The following is a 23,904-nucleotide window of genomic DNA, read 5'->3' on the forward strand; positions in this document are numbered from 1 at the left end:
GCACATAATTCTAATGTCATGTTTTCCCCAAACATTCAGCGTTCCGAACATTTAGTTCTGTCAAATCTTTAACTATTAATATTACGTGAATGAGAAAGGACAATCTAACTTTGCTGATGTAAGCAACAGATACAGCAGCGCGTGAAATTACAGTTAATACGGCACTTAGTTAACAACTTAAGTTGATTCAGAATGAAAAAGGACTCCATCAAATGTTTGGGGTCACTTGGTGGTTTTCATGGAAGACAAGGACATTTCTAGCTGTAACATAATTGCAAAAGGTTTTCTAATGATCAATTAGACTTTTAAGCCTAAATTTGGATTAGCGAACACAACGTGCCATTGGAACACAGGAGTGATGGGAGTGATAAAGAGCCTCTGTACGTCTATGAAGATATTCCATTAAAAATCAACTGTTTCCAGCTACAATAGGCATTTACAACATTAACACCGTCTGCGCTAGATTTCTGATCCATTTACTGTTGTTTTAACGGACAGAATGTGCTTCTCTTTCAAAAAAAAACAAGGATATTTCTAAGCGACCCCAAACGTTTCAACGGTAGCGTTTATAACAATCACACAGGCACATATTCATTTATTTGATGTTATAACAAACACAGAATGTAGGTCATACATCATACATGCTCACATCAACAAATCTGATGACCGCAAAAGCAAGCGAGTCTGGATGTGTATCGCAAACAAAGCATGAATTGGCTACTTAGACTACAATACATCCTACATTTTTATATCTCTTAAGATAATCACATCAATTGTAGAACAAACAAACGCACAATAAATAAAATAAATTAAAATCTAAACATACGCTAGGACTTATACAGCAAAAAACACAAATCCGCTTTCGGCCACCTACTCTGCCTGTTCTTCTCTACCCAGTCAACCTTCTTACGCAGGCAGTAGAGTCATAGACTCTATAGGCCACTAAAAGCCATGGCTCACTAGCCCTGCCTTATATAACTCAGGCTTCTAAGTACCCGAGACACTATGATGTGCGAGAGCTTCATTTGAAAAATGAATCTGAAACGGAAATGTGTGTGATGAAGTCATCAGGATCTACCGGTCAACATACAGACAAGTGATGATGATGTATTTAGGAGCTCCAGAAACGGATGTATTCCCGACAAAACTACCGTAAAAAGAAAAAGGCTTCAGTAATAAGTCGCTGCGCGCCTTTTCTGCACAAAAGGAAGCATTCGCGTGTGTAACAGGTGCCTGGTGTGCAGGTGTCACAATCGGGTCTATTCACTAAAGGGAGAGATGACAGGCAAGTTCTTTTTCAGCTCCTATACATTATGAAGAGCCAATCCCAGTGAGCTTCTGCTGCAGAAGAGCTTGGCTGGCCCTGTATACTGTATAGTAAAACCTGTGAGATTTCTCCAAAGCCTCCTCAACCATTGATTTATACATCATACAGGGCCAGCTCAGCCCTTCAGCCTGGGTAAACCTACCAGTGTTGGCCCCTCATAACGAATAGCGACGTGAGGGAGTTGAAACCAGAACTCACCTGCCAACTCTCCCTTTAGTGAATAAACCCCAGTAAGTATTCAGGGGCACTTTCAGGGAGGCCCAAAAGTTGTGCCTCCTAGGTGAAGCACTGATAGGTTTGTGGAGGGGCGCGCTCTGGCGTATACGTGCACACAGGTGCGAGCTCACGTCCCCACGTACACGAACCACCTACTGCCACACAGCCTGCCGGCCTCTCCTGTCAGTCTTACCTTGTCACCTGTTCCCGGGCCGCAGATCTCGGGTATGCTGTTCATGGCGAGCGCTAATACTTCCGTCCGCCTCTTCAGCAGTCCGGCACCTGGACTGACAAGCGGGGAACTGGGGACAAACACCCGGGCTGCGCACCTGCAACCCGGGTAACAGCAGGGCTTAGGAAGCTGGGAACACACATACACAACCTCTTCCTCCAGGATCCGCCTTCCCGTCAGACACTGCGATTAGCTGGGAAGGAGGAACACACCGCAGCGCTAACCATGGCGGAAGAGGAACTAGACTTAGGGCGGAACAGCTAGAGCTGTCAAGTGCTCTTTTTGCCAATTCTCACATCACTTCCGGTATCCCTCACCTTGCCCATTAACGTTCTAAACGCTAGATGTAGTGCTGGTGAACATCCATTGTACGCAATTATGTACAAAGGGTTCTATTACCTCACCTACTTGTCCGAGGACATACATGCCCTGGGTTGTTTACACCACCGCGCAACGCTAGATCATGCAATAGTCATGTATAGTTGTCTCAAGTATTTAGAACTCTTTCAGCGCCTCGTTCCCCAAAAAGGACACGAATTCTAAACTGTGCGCTTCGCAAAACATACGAGTCTACTATAATACATATTATTTAACAAGGACACCTAGCGGTAAACACAGCCAGAAATATTAGCTAGTGATGTCCACAAAGATGACGCGAGACGGATGTTGTTAGATGGCGCAAGTTCCGGCATGAAAAATGTCACTACCAGAAACCGGAAATGAGTTAATCTTACAGCTGGCGTGATGGCGATCGCTACAAAGTACAGAGGCCGGAACTGCAGACATGGCTGATCAGACAGGTTGGTTGTGTAAATATCTCCCAGGGCGCAGCAACGATGCGGTGAGTGGGTAGTAATCGCGGTAACGGGTGCAGATCTACCGGCTGAGGCGCTTCGGGGTGCGAAAGCCTACGACACACATTCATATAGCAAACGGCTGTGTAAATCGCAGCTCCCTGATTTACTACTATATTACCATACTAAAGACATGGCTCCCAAATGCTGCTCATTAGAGGGGCAGTCCCTCTTTGGACCCCAAATCCCTCATTTACAGGGGATCATTCTAATTCTCTTTTATTTATATAACGCCAACAATTTCCACAGTGCTTCTTACAGTCTATTCACTTAAGGGGTCTGACAAAACTAGAACTGATGCACTAAGACTAACCGATGAAGAGTATAGAGGGCCCGGCTTGCAAACTAGGTGTAAGGGTGCATCGCAGTGTTCTACAGCCTGGATTCCTTTAATGTCTCAGTTTATAAATCGTGTTGCTTTGTAGCACTCTTATAATTATCAGTTCTGCTGGTTAGTTATATAAATACAACTGTTGCCTTTTCTTCCGATTTCAGGTTTTTTACAGTAATAATGGTAAGAAGAGCAGAGTACGGCCAGGTAAGGGGCGGTCTACCTTGATGCTGAAATACAAAAAACGTAGTATGACGTGTACAGGGAGAGCCACCCAAAATATCCCATGCCTGAAGGGGCAACATCTGGATGGGCTGATAATTTTACTGGAACAGAACTGAATAAATCCCTCTTTCACCAACGCCACGCTACATCACTGTATTGTATTTATTTGCCATGGATCATCCTCTTTAATTCATATGGGCCATCGGGCCCGGTTGCATTTCCCTTCTAAATGACAGCAGAAAGATCCTGAATATGAAATATTGTCAGCGATCTCTTACATAGTTATTTTCCCCTAGCTCTTTGGTAACGCAGTATCTTGTTAAACTATCTTTTTTAGTTTAGTTTAGTTCCGACATGCTGTTGTTTCTAGCTATTTTTTATCGTTTTATTTCAATTAATCCATGCGTTTTCTTTCCCCCCACATAGTAAAAATTACCGGTGGAAAGTCCTTAGTGTATCGCTGCCGATCACTCCGTGTTTTGAGAATGGCTGGTCAATTTCGCAGCTATATATGGGATCCAGTCCTGATCGTCTCCCAAATTGCTTTAATGCAGTGCATCTACTATAGCTCTCTGGGCCTCTGGCTTGGAGCTCTGGACTTAATGATTCACTACAGCCCTTCACTCGACCAGATATTTAATTATGAAATTCTAGGATTTTCCTCGGTACATGGAAGAGCCTCCATGATGGCTTTCATCCTGAACTCTCTGACTTGTGCTTTGGGCCTGCTGTATTTTATCCGCAGAGGGAAGCAGTGCTTGGATTTTACTGTGACGGTCCACATGTTTCACCTTTTTGGATGTTGGATTTATATCTCCCATCTTCCCAGTACGTTCACCTGGTGGCTTCTAAACATTGTCTGTATTGCTTTAATGGCCGTTATAGGGGAATACCTCTGCGTGCGGACTGAACTCAATGAAATTCCTCTCAATTCTGCACCCAAATCTAATGTGTAGCCTTTTTTTAACCCAACAGTTTTCAGCGTACCTCTTGGATGTTCCTAACACTTCAGTATTCTCTCTTTTACGGTCCCAGAACTCATTCTGGACTGATCAGAACTGATTCTGGACTTTGTTTAAAGCTCATATTAAGAGGTGTCCATAAAAAAAATAATAAATTTCATGGTCTTCAGAGGGCAAGTGACTATAGCTACGCATTTCTTCCTTACTTTGCATACATTTCCCTGGTCCATTCCCCATTGTCTTGGCCGCAGCGAACGAGTAGGGATCGGTATAACTGAGCCTAAAATGAGCTCTCTTATGACAAAAAACGAAGCTCAGTGAACACCCGTTTTGGTCTTGAAATAGAACCGTCCTTAAACGTTCGTCCTGTTTTCACTTCCATGAATCTATTTATTGTTATGGTATTGTGTAACAACACCCAGATCATTCTCACCAGCATGGCCGAGGAATACCTTTCGTGTGAAGCAGATGAGTTTCTGCATATGGTTAATAAATGTCAATTACTGGCGGTTTCCTTCAACACATCTAAAAACCTACTTGTAAAGGAGGGTGGATGGCAGCTTCGTGGCGCAATGCTAATTCTATGTTCTACGAGCAACAGTAATAGTTTAGCATAGAATTTATGACCAAAAGTACATCATTTTGTGACAATCTTGCAATAATTATTATAGTATCCTCCCAACGGGTTGCTCTGTATCCAAACTTTGTGCCGTTCTTAACAAACATTTGTTGTGTATTTATCAAACTTTAAAATATTGATACAAGTTAAAGTCTTTGGGTTTTTTATGTGTAAATCTTGTTATCTGGGATCAGCCACTTTGGAGCCATCTCTGAAACATCACGAATGCCAGAGGACCGCCATATTGAAAGTAAAATCCAATCTCCTTCTCCTTGCTCCTGATTGTCAGAAATCATTTAATGGTTTGGAATATGATGGGCGCCACTGGTGTTCTTCACAATCTGTTTAAGAAGCCACTACTCTTTCATGACTTCTACTTTCGATTATAACTCCAGTGATGCTTGATATAGCGCCACGTAGATTATAATCTATCGCAGTCAGCGCTTGTCTATCCATGTGTGATGACTTTCCTACGCGATTGTCCTAGTTTTACACTGACACAAATGGTTGGAAAGTGTTTTAATAATTTAATGAGGTTTCAACAAGAGTGTTTTTTTTTGTTTTTTTATGTTTGTAGATTATCATTTAGCCGATGGATATTTCCACATACCTTGTTGATGATAATAAGTTTGCTTGCTTCTGTTACTGTGTCCATGAGTTGTAAAAAATATTTTTTAAAGTGGGTCTGTAATAAAATTGGAGAAATGCAAGGCATGCTATTTGAAAACTGAATTTTGATGTTGGACACGAAGGTGAGAGTTTCCGAAGGCTGTGGTCTCTACCATCAGCAATCTCGATGCGCACACAATAGGATTGGATATAAATGTTATACATTTTGGATTGTACTTCATTCAGGGTATTGTATTTGCATTTCTGAAGCCATTGAGTCCTGATGATGATGATTTAGTAAATATTTGACTTCCCAATACTTTTCACCTTTGTATTTTTTCATTGCCTTTTATGTGCCAATGTTCCTTAATTCTGCACGGTGGCACTTGCTAAACCACTAAAACGTACAAATTGAATAATATTTAACCCAGTCGAGCTCAATGAGAGTCTGGTGGCGAAAGAGACCTTGATGCAATCCTCCTCTTGGAAGAGCCCTGTTCACCTTTTAATGATTCATGTTGAGCACTGCAGTGAGACTTTTTCAATGATTTAGCCCTCAGAATGTTTTGATCTTAGCCCTTTTGTCCTGCGTATCTCCCTCTCGCCTGGACCTCTTTCTCCTTCTCAGTGAATAAGTTAAATGGCAATTGCTCTTTTTTCTAATACGATGGTGACGACAGTGGAGTTGGGCAAACCTGATCACCGAATGTTATAATACCAAGCTTTTTTGAGGTAGAGTAGAGGTTTTTGTTAATCTAACGTGTTAATATACATTCAGAGCTAATTACTGTTTAGGTATTTGGTTGTATACCTGAACATCTCAAGGACTCCATGTCTTTTAGTAAGGCTTAGTACAAACAATACAATGTTTCACTTAAATCATTCTGTAGCACATTTCATCTTGCAGAGCAGGAAATTCCCTGCCCTAAGAATTAATTGGGGATTTCCAGGACAGTTTGCTGTGCCAACATTATACGCGGCACTCTGCTGGCTAGGAACTCCAGGTTAATGCAGGGTGTGTAGGTGAATGCCACAAGGATACATGACTTTGTGGCTGAAGAGCTTACTGTCAAAGCTGTATCTTAAGCCTACTAGAACAAAACCTTGCATTAGGAGACAGTTGTCTGATAGGGGGCTGTGATAGGTATTCATGTGATGGTTTTACATGAATGTTTTACAAGAGTGTTTATTTTTTTAAAAGGCCATTTGATAGTGAGTGACATACCTAGTGTTTGTGTATGATGGATACAAGAAGAGTAAATTCTTCCACAACTCCGACATGAACTGGCCAACTTTCTGCAAGCTAAACACTGATCACGTTAATTCAAGTAATATTCTGGAAAGGTCTGGCAGCAAACCCTGTCCTAGCTCCCTGCCCTAATGATATCTCCCATTCTACTCCTCCATCCTCTAAAAGCAGTCAGAACTCTTTAATCAGTTCCAACCCCAGGCCTGGCCTGACATCTTTTACTTTGATTCTTTGACCATGGAACACTAGATACCTGCCCCTACACACACTGCAGCTACATAAAACTAACCTGATCTACGATATTTTGAGATGTCTTCAACAAAACTGAGCAGACACTGTATATTATATCTGGTAAGACCAAAAGTAAAAAAACAGATCAAATAACAGCAACCTCCATTACAATAAGGAGAGATACAGAAAATTAAACAAACTGGTACATGTGTGAACGTTTACATGAATGCTATGTCCACGGAATCCACTGAGCTTGGCTGTCCCTCAGATTCCAAACTTGCATCGCATTTTGCCACTTCAAAACCATTTTTTCCAAATCTAGTCATTCTGCCCCATGTGCTATTTGGAACATCTTTGAAGCCAACCGATGTGATTTACCCCCCCCCATTAATCCATATACGGTATGTTTGAAAACTAGACACCCCAAGGTATTTCAAATGCTGGTATTTTAACCCTTTCACAAATTTTACCAGTAGCTTTTGCCAAAGTTTGTGGTAGTAATTTATTTTTTCACACAAATTGTACTTCAGGTATGCATTTATGCACCCAATATGTGTTCAGCAACATTTCCTGAGTACACCATATACTTGCACATAGGCACACATAGCCAGTTTTGTATGGGTTTGTCATGTTTGGAAGGCAAAAGGCCACATTTGAGAGGTGCGCTTTTATTTATTTTTTCATTTTAACATCTGTTCAGTCTGCGCCTTTGCCCTATTTGCGTTATTCTGGATTTTTTTGTTCTGTCTCTCACTGTTCAAATAAACCTACCATTAAAATTATAGACCCATCATGTCTTTGTCAGTGGGCAAACGTACAAAATCAGCAGGGGATCAAATAATTTTTTCCTTCACTGTACTTATTTGTGAAGCTATCTGAGCCTGAAGTCATATCCCGGCACTCAGCATTAATCGCCACACGCACTGCTGAAGAGCGCTAACACGGAAGGAGAGAGGGAGAGGAGAAGACCACACAGCAGACTGACAGGTTCAGAGGCTGGGGACAGAGAAGTAAGTTGATTAATGTACATCCAAAAATATGAATTGGGGTATGCTTGGGGAGGGTATGAAGGGGAAATAATGATATGTATAGAGATGGGGGGGTGTTTTGGGGGAGGGATGGAAATCATGGTGGGGAGGAAAATGGTGATGATGGTGGGAGATATGAATGTGGTGGTTGAGGATATGACATAAGAATTATGATGTGTGATAATGGTGAGGGTCAGCTCTACACTTACACATACATACATACACACACGCACACAAGGCTACTCCAACACCATATACTTGCACATAGGCACACATAGCCAGTCCAATTCCAAGCATTAGCACGTAATTACATGCACACATACAGACCCTCTCTAAGCGCTATACACTTACACATACTTGCATTTTTAAATATTTAAATTGTAGATCTTTATATTTATAAAAAAATTATTTCTATTAATCTCTACATTTCTAATTTGATCTATACCTGCAATATAGGATTTGCATGTGGCATTAAGTTGATCTCTTTGTTTCCATGTGGTTCTCTTTTGACCTATACCTGCAATGCAGGGTTTGCATGTGTTAGTTCAGTTCTATATTTCCATTTGGTTCTTTTTGATCTATACACACAATCTGAGGTTTGCATGTTGTTCTTTACCCATAATGCAGGGTTTGCATATGATATTTGTTTGATCTCTCTTTCCATGCGGTTCTCATTTGATCTTTAACCACAGTGCAGGGTTTGCATGTGTTACTCAGTTGATCTCTATGTCTCCATGTGGTTCTCATTTGATCTTTACACACAATTCAGGGTTTCATGTGCTATTAAGTTGATCTGTTTATTTATGAGGCAGTCCTACTTTATGGCATGCCAAAGACATTTGCATATTTTGGTCTATAAATGTTTTTTGACTGTTGTAATTAAAAAAAATATTTTGAACATTTTTAGGAATGTTATAAAATTATTGGTTAACAAATGTTTTTCACGTGTTCCGTATGCACAATGTTTGGACTGGTATTTAGTTATATCCAGGGTTGGTTTTTATTGCCAGCTATTTAGCCCTTGCATACCCGTTCTGTTGCCACCAGTACAGAGGATCAGGACATGATCTGGAACATCTTGCAGATCTTGCCACTTGAAGACTGTTGGCAGCTATGTCATTCATTTAGTGCCAGCACCTATACAGGAAAATGATAAAATACAAGATACAATTATAACTTCATACCAGTCAGCATCATACAATGAACTACAGATACCAAAACTAGTTGTTACTGGTAATCTATCCTAAGATTAGAAGAAGCATATTTTCCTTATTTACTAGCAAACAGTGGTATTTGGACAGAATTCAAGAACTTTGTGTACTCCTTCTCTGCCATTTGTCATGAGGTAAGAAAACATTATCAAAACAATATTTTAAAAGAAAACAAAACCTACATTACCTACCAAGACAACATTTAAAAAGTGTTTTTAGAGGGAATAAAATTGTAAAAGTGAAGTTCTGTTATCAGAAGCCTGAAACCAAACTACGTATGTTGCAATATGCCTAGTTTCTGTTTGGCCTTCGTAAGATAACAACAGCCTTGATTGACCTCCAAGTGCGCGGTTGTCTGTCTGAGAATCTGTTCTGGTTGTTGCGGGTCATCTTAATCTGTACTGAAGTGTTCTGTTGCATAGGCCCCTGCTGCTTTATGTAGTGTTAAGACATTAAACGTGCCTAGGAATTCCCCAAGACTTTGGGGTTTATTCAGTAAAGGGATGGTGATCAGGAAGCTTGTGGTTTCAACTCTCTCACTCTGCTCTTTATTATAAAGGGACAATATTGACATCTTTAGGAGGCACTCTTGGTGAAGACCTGTCCCTTAGCTACACCTGTAAGCACAAGCCCAAAAGTGTAAGAATCTGGCCATTTAAAATGTTGGTAGGTGCTGAGTGCAAACATAACATCTGTCAAAAGGGCAGTCTAGTTCCCCACAGAGCCCCACCACAGAGCTCCACGACTTCTGGTTGAAACCGGCTGGTCATACAGGTCTTGGTCCTGTAAGTCCTGATCTGATGGAGAGTAAAACGCCACACATAAAACCCCCTCCCAAAATGGAGGTGCCCCAAATCTGTGTCCAAGCTCCTCTCTCTTTCTATTTTTTGCATTTCACACCAGTTTTGGATGCTTCAAGCCGCCAATTTCTGCCAGGAAAACATTGAAATCAACTGGTCCCATTAGACCACCCTGCTGCAAGCTGGAGCTGGCTGTGAGTATATGCGCATGCCCACTACCTTCAGCCAAACTCATCTCTAGAAACATGGGAGTGGGGAAAAATGTTAATCGTATGCAGCCATCGTATGTATTAAAGTGATGGCTGGAGCGTGACATACATATTTTGTACTTTTCCTGAATGTCTGTGGTAATGTGTATAATATATGAGTAATAATGAGGATGCAGTTTCGGGTTTCTGATAACATTTAATCTTGGTCATAACAGACATAATGTATATTATAAGAGTTTCAGTTCTTGTGAGTAAGTCCAGAGGGAGCTCTTCTCCCACAAAGCAGAAACATGGCACAGAAAAGAGATCATGGGACAAAAACACTCCCAGCTTTAATAACCCTTTAGCTACCAAAATGACAACTAGAGCATAGCTTAAAAAAAATAGTAGTAGCTCTATTTATCATAGGAGTGTTTAAGAAGAGCTCTTCTTCACCAGATAACCTAATTATGCCAAGCGGGGAAAAATACATATGTTTTATTTTTAAAGTTTTATATTAAAGATCCCCTTGACGTCTCTATGTTTCTATGAGGGGTATATGAGGCAAACTGAAGCTAGATACTTATTCATTATTTGTTACTTAGGTTTCAAACTATGTATCCATTTTAGACAGAAAAAATAGACTTTATGTCACGTAATGGCAGATGCCTAGTGATGCCCCTGGAAGATGTCACTCCAACAACATCAATATTGGGCCCGTAAATAGGGGATAGTATTCCTTAATAGAGGTCAAATACACTGTCATATCCATGCAGATAAATTATTGACCTATTAATATAGCACCTCCGCACCACATCTCTCCTGTAATAAAAAAGTGACAGGTGCCTAGTGATGTCTCTAAAGGATGTCAATCCAGTGACATCAATATTGGGTCCCTAAATCGCGGATGATGTATGGGCCTACCTAGCCAGGCTTTGTGGCTTTTTTATACTTAATTTGTGGTATAAAAAGACTTACTTAGCATCTGAGTCCATTTAATAAACCAAAGTAGGATTAATGATTCCTACTGAATCCTAATGAAAGATATGCCTGTGAGACGCTAGAATCTTGGGATCTGAGGATCTGTCCTGACATACGTGCCATCTTCCCATTGTCTACTGGGTATGATAGCTTCGGACAGCCTCTGACTCAGAGGCATGTCCTGAAAGAAAAAAAACAGGTTTCAATAGTTTACTGCTCCTGACAACCAGCTCACTAATGAAGAATGCCTATTAAAGTACTTTATGAGTCAGTTAATGTGCATTCTTTAGACCTAAAAAAATAAATATGGTAATTTCCTTAGGGAGCAGCTGCAGCTACAGGAAAGCTGACCTCTTCCATGGTCAAATGATTCTCACCACTGATTGGGTGCCTGAAATCAAATGGGAGTGGTTTCTATACATGCGCACGGGGCGTCAATAGAGAGCTTTCACTGACCCATTGATGGGATTTTGCAGAATCCCCCCATCCATTTGCAAGAGGGACGCCTCAGACATTTAAATTCAATTGTCATATGATTCTTGATGTGTCCATTTAAAGTGTGGATTTTATATAAAAAAGTTGGAGCCCATAGAGGGGGCATCTTTCCTACAGATGTATACCTGGAAGATATACTTAAAATGTTTCCCAGTTTGTAAAAACATATTAACGATGCCTAGTTAGGATCTCACACCTTATCAGATTTTGCACTTTTTACGTTTGTTTTTTTGGGGAGTCAGATCTTGTTTATCAGAGTTGTCAGGTGTGTAAAAACCTACTCATTCTTTAATTGAGCATTAGGCATGTTATCTGAAATACACCTTTTATAATTACCTTTGTTCAAACGTACAGAGAGGGAGTATTGTAAACATTAAAAGGATTAAAACCTCCGTATAATGCAATGAAAATTGCATGTATCGTTTCTCAAATCTTGTTTTGGATTGACATATCAAAAAAGTAACGCTGCTTGTCTTCAGAAACTGTGTGGAGTTTGGTATAGAGCAATTAGATTGCTACACATGTATTAGAAGAAGGAAAGCTTAATTTTCTTTCTTGGAAGTTGTTGCTATTCCAATCTATGTCTTCTTCTGCAGAATCAAATTATACGGATCTGAGCCGGTGAATTTGTCGAAACTCCAACTTTTCAACATTCCTTAATAGAAAATCTGTTAATAGGAGTTATATGCAGAAGCATTGGTGTCAGGAGATTAAAAAAAGAGAGCCTGTGGATGTGCCTTCTACAGTTTTGTTGATTGTGGTCCAGCCCTAGAAATTAAGGGCCCTGAACTACCATAAAACAGTCATTAGTCAATAAGTAGAGTTAAGGATCTAGGGAGGATGAGAATAAACAATGTATGGGGAGATATTATTATTATTATTATTATTATTATCCTTTATTTATATAGCGCCAACAGTTTACGCAGCGCTTAATACAATACATAAATTCAAGGGATATGACAAGAATTGACAGACTAAGACAAACCAATACATTTGGTGGAGAGAGCCCTGCTCGCAAGCTTACAATCTAGAGGGAAATGGGGTGACAAACATAAGGCACAGAGACGGGTGAGAGGTAGGGTGGTGGTTGTATCGATGACAAGGAAGTTCTAGCAGCTAAGATGGTGCGGCTTCTCTGAAGAAGTGGATTTTGAGATGTTTCTTGAATGTTGGGAGGGAGGGTGAAAGCTGAAGGTTCGGTGGAAGTAGATTCCAGAGATATGGGGCAGCCCGAGTGAAATCTTGTAGACGGGAAAAGGAAGAGGTGATGAGTGAGGAGGAGAGCCTTAGCCCATGGGAGGAACGTAGGGATCGAGTAGGAGAGTATTTGCTAATGAGGTCAGAAATGTACGGAGGAGCAGTATTGTGGATGGCCTTATATGTCAGTACCAGGATCTTAAATTTAATTCTAAAGGTAATTGGGAGCCAGTGGAGGGATTCACAGAGGGGGGGAAGCAGAAGAGGAACGACGTGCAAGGAAGATGAGCCTAGCAGCGGCATTTAGGATAGACTGTAGAGGAGAGAGTCGAGACAGTGGAGTGCCAACCAGAAGAGTGTTGCAGTAGTCAAGACGGGAAATGATAAGGGAATGAACCAGGGTTTTTGTGGATTCTTGGGTGAGGAATGGGCGGATACGAGAGATGTTTTTTTAGGTGCAAGCGGCAGGATCTGGCGAGGGACTGAATGTGAGGGATATCAAAGATAATTGATCGCTGCCCCCTCTAACTAAACCAGATCTGTTAAAACATTATAAGACCAAGATGTCCCAAAGACATAGTAGGAGCGAAGTAACTACGAGAACCAGAATATTCACTTGATTGCTGGTATTGATAAATTTAAAAAAGCAGGTGTGGTTCTTTATTTTAGAGATTGCTCTTTAGAGAAGAATGACAGATTTGCAGTTAGATGGCTTTTGTAACACATATGTGTAATCCATCTTCAAACAGTAAGGCAATCAGCACTGATGAAAAGACGACCATACTAGTTTTTAGTAGTAGATAATCTCCTTAAAGTAGATCTGCCACTTACTCAGCGTTTTAGAGTTAAATACACTAAACAAAACCATGCAATGGTGTTTATGTAATGAAATAAGGAATACATTGTTTAGAAACATTGTAAGCAGCCAAATTGACTTCCCCTCCACCAACTTGTTATCCCCCATTTTTTTTAGTTTCTCCCCCCTCGTTTGGTGGAAGCCGATTTCCAGCATGATTTGTAGCGATTTCTAAGGATAAGAGAGAGAACTGCAAGTCAGGGAATGCACCGGTAAGTTGCGTCTGCCACCTTTTGCCACAGATCTCTAATGCCTTAATAGTCCCTTTTAAATAAGAAATGGGCGACCAAGTTAAACTGTTTTCAAAACCAAAAACTCTTAATACACCTATTAGTAATTTAAAAACATGAAATAAAAATATCACTATTATTGCCAGACCCGGACTGCACATCTGGCCAAACCTGGTGGCTGATGATGCACTCTTACCTTTATGGCCGCTCAAGTGGCAGATCCTATTCTTCACAAGAGAGTTGTGCGGCCGCACATTCATCATTTAGAGATTACTGGCTTAAAAGTTTGCCAGGGACACTTTTCATCTACCCCCGATTATAGCAGAAGTGTGATCATTAGGAGCCAGGCTATATATATATTTTTTAACAGATTGAATAATGTATATTAAAGTACTTGCATTCTTCATTGGTTAGCCTGCGTGGGACACTGACGTGTCCTTTTGAGACAAAGCCTCAGTAAACACTCAGAAGGTTAAATCAGTACAACAGAATTTCACCTGAAAGGAACAGATCAGTTTCACTCAGAGCCGGCCTTAGGTGTTCTGGTGCCCTGTGCGAACTACTCCTCTGGCTCTAGTTACCCAAACCCTACAGGATCATTGTGCATAGTATCCATCCCTTCAGACTCGTTTTAGACCAACTTTGAGTAGGCTACAATCAGAGAGCGTTGACCATAGTCAACAACAAATGTCAATTAAAAACCCAGCCCTTGGGCTTAATATTCAATTTTGTGCATTGTTAGTATTGTCATTTTAAAATGTTGTATTATTGTTAATATCAAGGTTATTAATGCATCTCAAACATATATTATGGTACTCAAGGGTGTTTGTATTTCTTGGAAACAGTTTTCTGTCCGGTTTATTAACGTGCGTTTCCCTCTTAGCCCACGGCCTCCTCCATCGGCTGAACAACATCATGGCCAGAAAGCCGAGCCCTCCTCCCCCTGCGGAGATGACCACCGGCCCCGTTGCAGAGACGTGGTGCTACACCCAGGTGGGACACCATAATGATTCATCTTAATACAATTTAGTATTAGTAAAGAAATGACTATAAACATGGTGAGATACCATAATGAATCATTTTTTAATAGGAAACGGGGAATGGCTGCAGGGTACAACTCAACTACTCAACTAGCATGCACCGTTTACCTAAATAATTACAATAACAGTTATTTCTCTTGTCCATGTAGCTTCCCCTTTAAGGGATGAACCCCTACATCAGCATGAGGCTAGCATGAGGCTCCCCATTATGACTGAATGGCATCGGCTTTGTGAGTCCTGCATTCTGAATGCTCTCAGTGTGATACAGAAAGACGCAGGTAAAGGCTGGTTTCTTATTAGCTCCTAAGATATATTAATATAAAAACTACAAATATAATATAAAAAACTGCAACCTGTATGATAACATGTCACCTAACTATGTACGAGTTCCCACCCAAACAATTCTTGATGTATATTATATTATATTGACATTAGGTAAACTGCTAAATGTTTAAACATATTTTTTTCTCTCTCTCTATTCCAGTTCTGAGTACCACACTATTTGAGAAAAAATGGGTAAGTTCAACTATTTTGCTCCTTGTTCCTATAGCATTTATCAGATCGGTCCAAAGTATCCATTTCTAGATCTTTAAAGAACTTCTCACCTAGCCATGGAGGTTGTCATCATTTATCCTGGACGGTTTCACCGGCGGGTATCGTATCCCACTAACCGATTGTCTCAACCGGCCGCCGTTTTTGTCAACAAGAAATGTCAATTAAAAACTGAGCCCTTTTTAGGGTTAATATTCAATTTTGTCCGTTGTTGGTATTGTCATTTTGAAAATGTTGCATTATTGTTAATATCCAGGCTATTTTCAAATTGCAGAAATTGCTAGGGTTAATATTCAGTTTTGTATATCGCTAGTATTGTTATTTTAAATGTTGTATTTTGTTAATATTAAGGTTATTAATTAAATTGTATAACTTGTTAGTCAATTTTAAATTTTGTATAATGCTAATAGTATTTCTTTTTAATTTTGTATATTGTTAATCTTGTTTTTAAATTGTATACATTGCTAATATTAGGGTTCAAATGTTGTACATTACTATTGCTAAACGTTGCACATTGTTAATACAAAGTATTTTTGTGTGTTTATGTGTATAGAGCGTGTCATAACCTAACTTCTTAAGCTATTCCTTCCTGTTATCTTCATTCATAAACCCATCAGACCTAAGCCAGCATGTTGCCTCTGATTTAAATGTACACGTGCAGATACATAGGCAGCGGCTGGCTTGTGCATGCGTTGTGTTGGACATGTTTTCATGTATTTACCAATGTATAATAACCATTCATCTGTCTGTAACAGCTCGCAGACACCGACGTGGCCGCCGCCGCCACCAACATCAGGGCGTGCTGGCCATCGGCATTCAAGAAGGTGAGATGCATCTAAAGGCTATATTATGATATGTCGGCAGCGGTATACTTCTGTATGCTGTGCGTTATACATGTTACACGTATGTACCCGCGTATAATAATCATTTCTCTGTCTGTAACAGGAAACAGCCTCCAGGAGGCGATTGACCGTCTCTTAACTGGAGAAATGGCGGTCCTTCTAGCGGCAGAGGAAGGTAAGATGCTTCTAAAAGATATTTCATGATACATCTGCAGCTTTATACTTTTGTATGTTGAACATGTCTACATGTATGTACGTGTTTATAATAATCATTTATCTGTCTTTAACAGAGCAAAGCCTGCGACGTCTGCAACAGGGCCTCCGCAGGGATGTAGGAGGGTGGATTATTGGAGTAGAGGAAGGTGAGATGCATCTAAGATATATTATGGTACTCAAGAGTGTTTGTATTTCTTGGAAACTGTTTTCTGTCCGGTTTATTAACGTGTGTTTCCCTCTTAGCCCACCACCTCCTCCAGCGGCTCAATAACATCATGGCCAGAATGCCGAGCCCTCCTCCCCCTGCGGAGATGACCACCGGCCCTGTTGCAGAGTCGTGGGCTTATTCACAGGTGAGATACCATAATGAATCATTTTTAATAGGAAATGGGGAAGGGCTGCAGAGTACCAGTCTTACAATATGGCTATCCTGGGACATTTGTTTGAAGTCATAACTTTTGTTATCATCTCTGGCCAGAACACCATGAAAGTTCCTGAATGCCGCCTGGCTGATGAACTCGGAGGATTATGGGAAAACTCCCGCTTCACCGACTGCTGCCTCTGCGTGGGTGGTCAAGAGTTTAAAGCACACAAAGCCATTCTGGCAGGTTGGTGGCGATTAAAAATTAAAAAAAAATATACAATTATTTCTAGCGTTTCCACTGCTTTGCAGGTTGTTGAATCAATGCCTAAAGTTTGCTGTTACGGTACTTTAATGTGAAGTTAACTAAATGTATTCTGTCCCACTCAGCCCGATCACCTGTGTTTGGCGCTATGTTTGAACATGAGATGGAAGAAAGGATAAAAGTAAGTTTCACATTTTCGGGGCTGATAAGTTACCGGGCTATTACTGAAATTTAAGTTCTGTGCCTTTGCTGTCAAAACTAAGCAAACCTGCTTTTTTTTTTTTTGATTTGTAGAACCGCGTCGAGATAATAGACGTGGCACCTGATGTCTTCAAAGAAATGATGTGCTTCATCTACACCGGCAAAGCACCTAATCTGGACAAGATGGCGGAGGACTTATTGGCGGCTGCCGATAAGGTGAGTGCGGGAGGAAAGCCAGTGTTTGGTTCCCAACAACTTTTTTCTTTCGGGTGACAGCCAGGCAAGCTGGTCCGTGTGGGGTTTGCTTCACCGACGGAATCTTGTAGAAAGCAGACCGTTTTTAGATGGTATGCAGTTCAGGATCTTTTTATTGAAGATGAGAGGGGGTTATGTGTAGGGGGAGGCATTTAAAGTTTCCTTTTATTCTGGTTAAAGCTGCTCTCTGGTTCACTATAATAACTCTGTTAAGACACAGTGTTTTTAATGTTTGTTTTTTGTTAGTCCAAAAGGCACCTTTTACTGGGATAACACTATTCCTCTTGTATTTTATCATGGTGGTTTTAGTATAGATCTCTGTACTCGCTAACATTCCTGTCTACCCGCAGTATTTTCTGGAACGCCTGAAAGTGATGTGTGAGGAAGCTCTCTGCAGCAACCTATCTGTGGAGAACGCAGCAGAGATCCTGATCCTGGCTGATTTACACAGCGCTGACCAGCTGAAGACCCAAGCTGTGGACTTTATCAACTAGTGAGTGTGTTGGGATTGAGTGTATATTCTCATTGTCTGCATGTATGCTATATACTGCTCCTTTCACCTTGTGAAGAATGTTCCCTTTTTATAGATGACCAAGTCGGTCCTTGCCCATATTTTTTACTTATTTGTTGGACTTATTCATAGTGGTAACCTTTTTGTTTTGCTCCTTTCAGCCATGCATCTGACGTTATGGAGACAGCTGGGTGGAAGTCTATGGTTGTTTCCCATCCACATCTGGTAGCAGAAGCATACCGCTCCCTGGCTTCAGCCCAGTGTCCTTTTCTGGGCCCTCCACGCAAACGTCTGAAGCAATCCTAAGTTCCTGCAGGACCTTCCATCTTTCTCCTGAAGTCGATCCTTATTCTTCATCCCACCGTAAGAGACATCTGGTGGTCATTGTAGAAGGAATCGGAGAGTAAAAGTACAGTTGGCGCTACCACTACATCGTGTGCTGCCACCTATATTTCACCTTTCGTACGAATGGATGTCTTCCTTCTATACCGGAGAAAAGTTGGAATACAAGACCTCCTGCAGAACTATGAATTTTATGGACATATTTCCGGACTTAGACATACCTAATCACAACTGGTAGCAGAAGCCTATCAGTTCCAGTTTTCAGTTTATTATACTTTTCTGGGTCCTCCATGCAAGCATCTGAACCATTCCTAAGTAGATCCTGCCGGACCTTCCACCTTTATCCTGGAGTCACTCATGATTCTTCATCCCATCATAAGAGACATCTGGTGGTCACTGTAGAAGGAATTGGAGAGTACACGTACAGTTGGCGCTACCATTACATCGTGTGCTGCCACCTATATTTCACCTTTTGTACGGATGGACTCCACTTCTTCCTTCTCTACCGGTGAAAAGTTGGAATATTACACCTCCTGCAGGATTACAGAATTCAGGGACGTATTTGCTGGCTCAGACGTTCCTCATTAATTTATAGGACCAGAGAGACGTTTACAGATGGAAGACCCTCCTTGTTCATATTTAGATATTAAATAGTTGAGCTTATTGTAACCATCTTTTGTATTTTGTGCTACAAACAAAAGGACATTGTGATGAGTGTGAGAGTGTGTGTGTGTGTGTGTGTGTGTGTGTGTGTGTGTGTGTGTGTGTGTGTGTGTGTGTGTACGGGAGGTGTCAGCCTGGCCTAATCTACTCTGGGATCCATTTTTATTTTCTGCTTTTTTGTCTGATTTTTATGCACTTCTGAAATTGTTTTAAATGTGTTTTATTCTAACTACCTGCTTCCCTTTTTTTCCTCCCATCATCATGTACCCGCTTTGTTATGGATCCTCACCGCCATGACATTTCTTTTTATTTATTTAATTTTAATTTTTTTTAACTCTCCCCTGTTTTGAGGGGCTGCCACTCATATTTCAGAGGTTGTAGATTAATTTAGAATTTTTGGAAATATAAAAAAAAATATATATATAAATTTATATTAAAAAAAATATATATATTTTGGAGAAGCAGCGGCCTTATATGTAATGTCCGTTACATGACTGTTACATAGAGCCTTTTCGCTCTTGTGGCTAGCAAAATATGAAGGAAATCGCATTAATATATTAATAGTTTTTAATATTTTAATATGTGTTAATTTTGAGTGTGTATAACTTCCACAGGGTTTCTGATTGTATTATGAGACACCTTTTAAACTTACAAAATCCACACCATATTATGTATAGTGGGGGGGAGGGAGAAGAAAACAAAACATGACTTTGACCTGTCTGCTTGATGTAGTAACTCACAGGCTGGAAAATGACTTGTTTGCATGTATATACATATATTATTTATGTCATTTGTGTACACTCTCATTTCTCATCTGCATGTCATAATTATTTCTCTGTTGCTTTGATTCAGCGCTAAAAATTCTTCCAGCTGCGCATGAACTAGCTGGGTAACATCGGTGAGCGCGGGAATCGCTCAGCTGCAATAAATAGGGTTATGTTTTAAAGCTGTCCTAAGAAATGGGTGAAAATACATTATTTTCACCCATTTCATATTGTTAACAATTAACTTTTATTTTAGTTTAGCTCTCTTACAAATAGCAAAGCGATGGAGGAGGCTTCTGTTTCACGACAGCAAAGGTGCTTGCTTGTTGATTTCTAAAAGCTGATGTAATAAAAACATGTGTCTTGAAAGATATGACATATTTTAAATACATACATATAAATAAATAAAAACACATAAATGTATACATTAAAAAAACACAAATATATATAAATAAAAAACACTATTTACATATATAAAAAAGCACACTATATATATATATATATATGTGGTTTTTTTATTTTATATAAATGTTTGTTTTTATTTATATACAATCCTAAAAAACACATATATCTAAAACGCGCTTTATATAATCATACTTACGTGCTTATGAAAGGATAAACAGGTTTGTATCATGGATCAAAGCCACCGCTTTGTTTCCTCAAAGTGTTAACAGTATCTTTAGAACGTGGCCTTGATCTGCACGCTGTAAAGCGAGTTTGCTCCATCCTGGATTATCCGCGGCGGCGGGGTCACATTGCTTTTACATTACATATAACCATTTCATTCCGCTGTATTCATGTTTGCTAGACGGTGGGAGCGATCTGTGGCCGGGGATAATCCTTAGCCGCTCTCTCATCTATTATTGTTACGTTACAAACCTTGGCCTATGGACCCTCGCCAGGGATGTCGTGTTTCCCATTCAGGCAGCACAGAGCAGCGCCCAACAAGAAGCCTTCAGGACTACTCGTCGCACGCGCCGCCGTTACCGTATGCGTCGGTGACATCAGTCTGAAACCCTTCCTTCTGCCAGCACCCGCGCCGGGGATGTCACAGCGCTGTATTAATGATTTCATCTCAATCCGAACAACTATGTTGCATTTTTTTGAGAACGTTACTGACGGCTGAGACTAAATATCTTCCCTCGTTCTGCTCGAACTCCAGAGCCCCGGACGGCGCTGGCGGTACCGGTATGTATTGGGGTGCTTTGCTACACGGTTCTGGGGTCCGTGTGGAGTAACAGTAACTCTCTGTGTCGATTGTGTGGGATGAGACAATAGAACTCACAAAGGTGTCTTGATCAAAAACACAACAATGTATCAACTGACATCAGAACTTTCCATAGTTCAACGCTGATGCCACATCCTAGGTCAGGGGTGTCCAACCTGCGGCCCTCCTGCAGGACTACATCTCCCATAATGCTCTTTCAACCAAGGACCTGGCAAAGGAGTATGGGAGATGTAGTCCTGCAGCAGCTGGAGGGCTGCAGGTTGGACACCCCTGTCCTAGGTGATGGGATTCCATCTCCAACAGAAGCTCCTATGAAGACTGGTAACTCCATCTCTACATGTGCCATGTTCAGGCGGCACGTATCATATACCTTATCGTGCGTTTGGGTAGCGGTGGGTCAAATTTGGGAAAGGTCTCTTAACGGGAACGTTATTTTGCTTTCCATCCTGATTGCTCCATAGGTAGATCTCCCCCTTTAAAAAGCTGGGTGAGGATCATCTCCAATGCGTTGAGTTCCATAAAGGAAAGTAATGTTTTTTTTGTTCTATAAATCAAGAAATTCTATAATTTAGATTACGGGAGCTACTCATCTCTTTAGCAGTCTGAATCCTCCGTGGCTGCCATAGGCCAGCAGATTTTGTAGCGTTGTGTAACGAAACTTTCACTTAAGATATTGCGACACAGAGCTGTGTTCTTGAAATCTATGCAGGCTTCTTGCATAAAGCACAGACACACAGTAGAGAAGAAGAAGCTTACTGACTGATCTTGGTCATGTACGTGAAAAACATTTGGGCCTAGTTTTTCCTGACACTGGGGCTTATTTTCCTTGGGGGCATGGCAGATTAACAATCATGTTCTTTTTGGGGTAACCATGTAAATGCTGCAGTTGAAAGACATCAAAATGAAAATAAGTAACTGAAGGGCGGATCCCTATCAGATCCCCCCAAACATTTAAAAATGTCTTTCTGAAGGAAAAAAGCTCCCCTTCTGCTTAAGAAGAGACTTTTTATCACCGAAGTATCGGTGGCATCTGATGGGTATCTGCTTTTACTTATTTTCATTTGTGCCTTGTTGTGTTGGCATGAACCTTCCGTTGTTCATTTTATGGAAATATACGTAAAAACTGGTATGGTGGCAGTTTTGTTTATTGATTGTTGATGCCTTTTAAATTGATATTTCACTTCATCTGTGATCACCTACTACTATACAATTGTGGTGTAGAAGCATAGAATTTGATGGCAGATAAGAACCGTGTGGCCCCTCTAGTCTGCACCGTTATTGTTACACATTGAGATAAAATTAGTGTTCCCATCGAACAACTTTGGAGTGAACTGGAACAGAGATTGCAAGCCAGACCTTCTCGTCCAACATCGGTGCCTGACCTCAAAAATTTGGATGAGTGGGCAAAATTTCTCACAGAAACTCTCCAAAAGCCTTCCCAGAAGAGTGGAAGCTGTTATATCTACAATGGGAGGACCAACTACATATCAATGTCTCTGTATTTAGAATGCAATGTCATCAAAGTCCCTGTTGTTGTAGCGGTCAGGTGTCCCAAAACCTTTGTCCATATAGTGTACCCCCATTTATTTTATTGGGTACTGTCCTGCACTGATTTGGGATCATAGAGGATGAAAAACATTTTTTTTATTTAGGAAAAAAGCATACCGTATTTATCGGCGTATAACACGCACTTTTTTAACTAAAATTTGAAGCTGAAATCCTACCTGCGTGTTATACGCCGATAAATCCTAGAGCCAGTGGCGGAACTACCAGGGTCGCAACTGCGACCGGGCCCTGGAGTTCTGCCAGTCAGGGGGGGCCCAAGGGGTGCCGAGCGGTTGCTGAAGACGACCGCTCGGCAACTCTCGGGCCCCCCTGACTGACAGAAATCCAGGACTCCTCTGCTGGCGGCCGCCGCCGCCTGCCTCAGCCTCAGCCGCCTGCCACAGCCGCCGCCGCCTGCCTCAGCCGCCTGCCTCAGCCTCCGCCGCCGCCTGCCTCAGCCTCCGCCGCCGCCTGCCTCAGCCTCCGCCGCCGCCGCCTGCAGCCTGCAGCCTGCCTCCTGCCTCAGCCTCCGCTGCCGCCGCCGCCTGCCTCAGCGCTTCAACTCTTGTGTTGGAAGCGTGAGGCGTTTGTCTCGGGTGCCGGCGCTCAGCAGTGAAGCGCCGGCACCCGAGACAAACGCCTCACGCTTCCAACACAGGAGTTGAAGGTAAGTGACCGGGATGGGGTTAGGGAGAGAGAGGGGAGATCCTGAGAAGGGGGGTTAGGGTGTGTGTGTCTGAGTGTGTGTGTGTCTTACTGTGTGTGTCTTACTGTGTGTGTGTGGTTTCCCAGATAGCAGTGATTCTGATGAAGTTTTTTTTGTTCAGTTTTTTTGTTCAAAAATGGGGGTGCGTGTTATACACCAGTGCGTGTTATACGCCGATAAATACGGTATTTGTTTTATATGTAATTTTCAATGTATATTGGGTAGTTAGTGTGGTGGTAGTTAGCAGATAATTTATTAGATAGGGTTAGGTAGGGGTTAAAAAATATATGGAAAGACAAAATACAAAAAAGGCGCTACTTGTACATATAAATTGTGTAGGTACTCTAAACGTGAAATGGTTGAAGACCATAAAATCTAGTCCATTGAGGTATTAGTTATGTGTAAAAAAAAACAAAAAAACGAGATGGTTCTAGAAAGTTGGCTTCATTGATCATCAATGGTCACCAGAACCTTTCATGGTGGCCCTCTGGATGATACAAGTTGTATCATCAAAGTCTGTACAGTGTGAGTTAAAGGGAATAGCTAGAATTTTACACATTCTTTTACATTTA

At 41.1% G+C, this 23,904-nt stretch overlaps 3 protein-coding genes across 4 annotated transcripts in view; 2 read left to right on the plus strand and 1 right to left on the minus strand.

The window, feature by feature from the left end:
* AFTPH (aftiphilin) overlaps positions 1–1,991 on the minus strand; it is a 28,656-nt gene extending 26,665 nt beyond the window's left edge. For both annotated transcript variants that reach the window (XM_053459730.1, XM_053459729.1), the window contains exon 1: positions 1,737–1,991. The gene's annotated coding sequence lies outside the window, so the exon portion shown is untranslated. The remainder of the gene's footprint in view (positions 1–1,736) is intronic.
* Positions 1,992–2,179: 188 nt separating this feature from the next.
* Positions 2,180–4,475, plus strand: SYS1 (SYS1 golgi trafficking protein). The gene is made up of 3 exons (XM_053459733.1): positions 2,180–2,616; positions 3,125–3,167; positions 3,612–4,475. The coding sequence occupies exons 1-3, from the start codon at positions 2,560–2,562 to the stop codon at positions 4,139–4,141; spliced, it is 630 nt and encodes a 209-aa protein (XP_053315708.1). The 5' UTR covers positions 2,180–2,559; the 3' UTR covers positions 4,142–4,475.
* Positions 4,476–13,815: 9,340 nt separating this feature from the next.
* Positions 13,816–18,728, plus strand: LOC128483921 (uncharacterized). The gene is made up of 12 exons (XM_053460242.1): positions 13,816–13,823; positions 14,725–14,834; positions 15,031–15,159; positions 16,189–16,257; positions 16,379–16,450; positions 16,566–16,637; positions 16,735–16,828; positions 16,876–17,099; positions 17,243–17,298; positions 17,412–17,534; positions 17,924–18,066; positions 18,246–18,728. The coding sequence occupies exons 1-12, from the start codon at positions 13,816–13,818 to the stop codon at positions 18,388–18,390; spliced, it is 1,245 nt and encodes a 414-aa protein (XP_053316217.1). The 3' UTR covers positions 18,391–18,728.
* Positions 18,729–23,904: the final 5,176 nt, after the last annotated feature.

The sequence above is a fragment of the Spea bombifrons genome, chromosome 3, assembly GCF_027358695.1.
Source record: "Spea bombifrons isolate aSpeBom1 chromosome 3, aSpeBom1.2.pri, whole genome shotgun sequence".
In the NCBI taxonomy this organism is placed as follows: Eukaryota; Metazoa; Chordata; class Amphibia; order Anura; family Pelobatidae; genus Spea; species Spea bombifrons.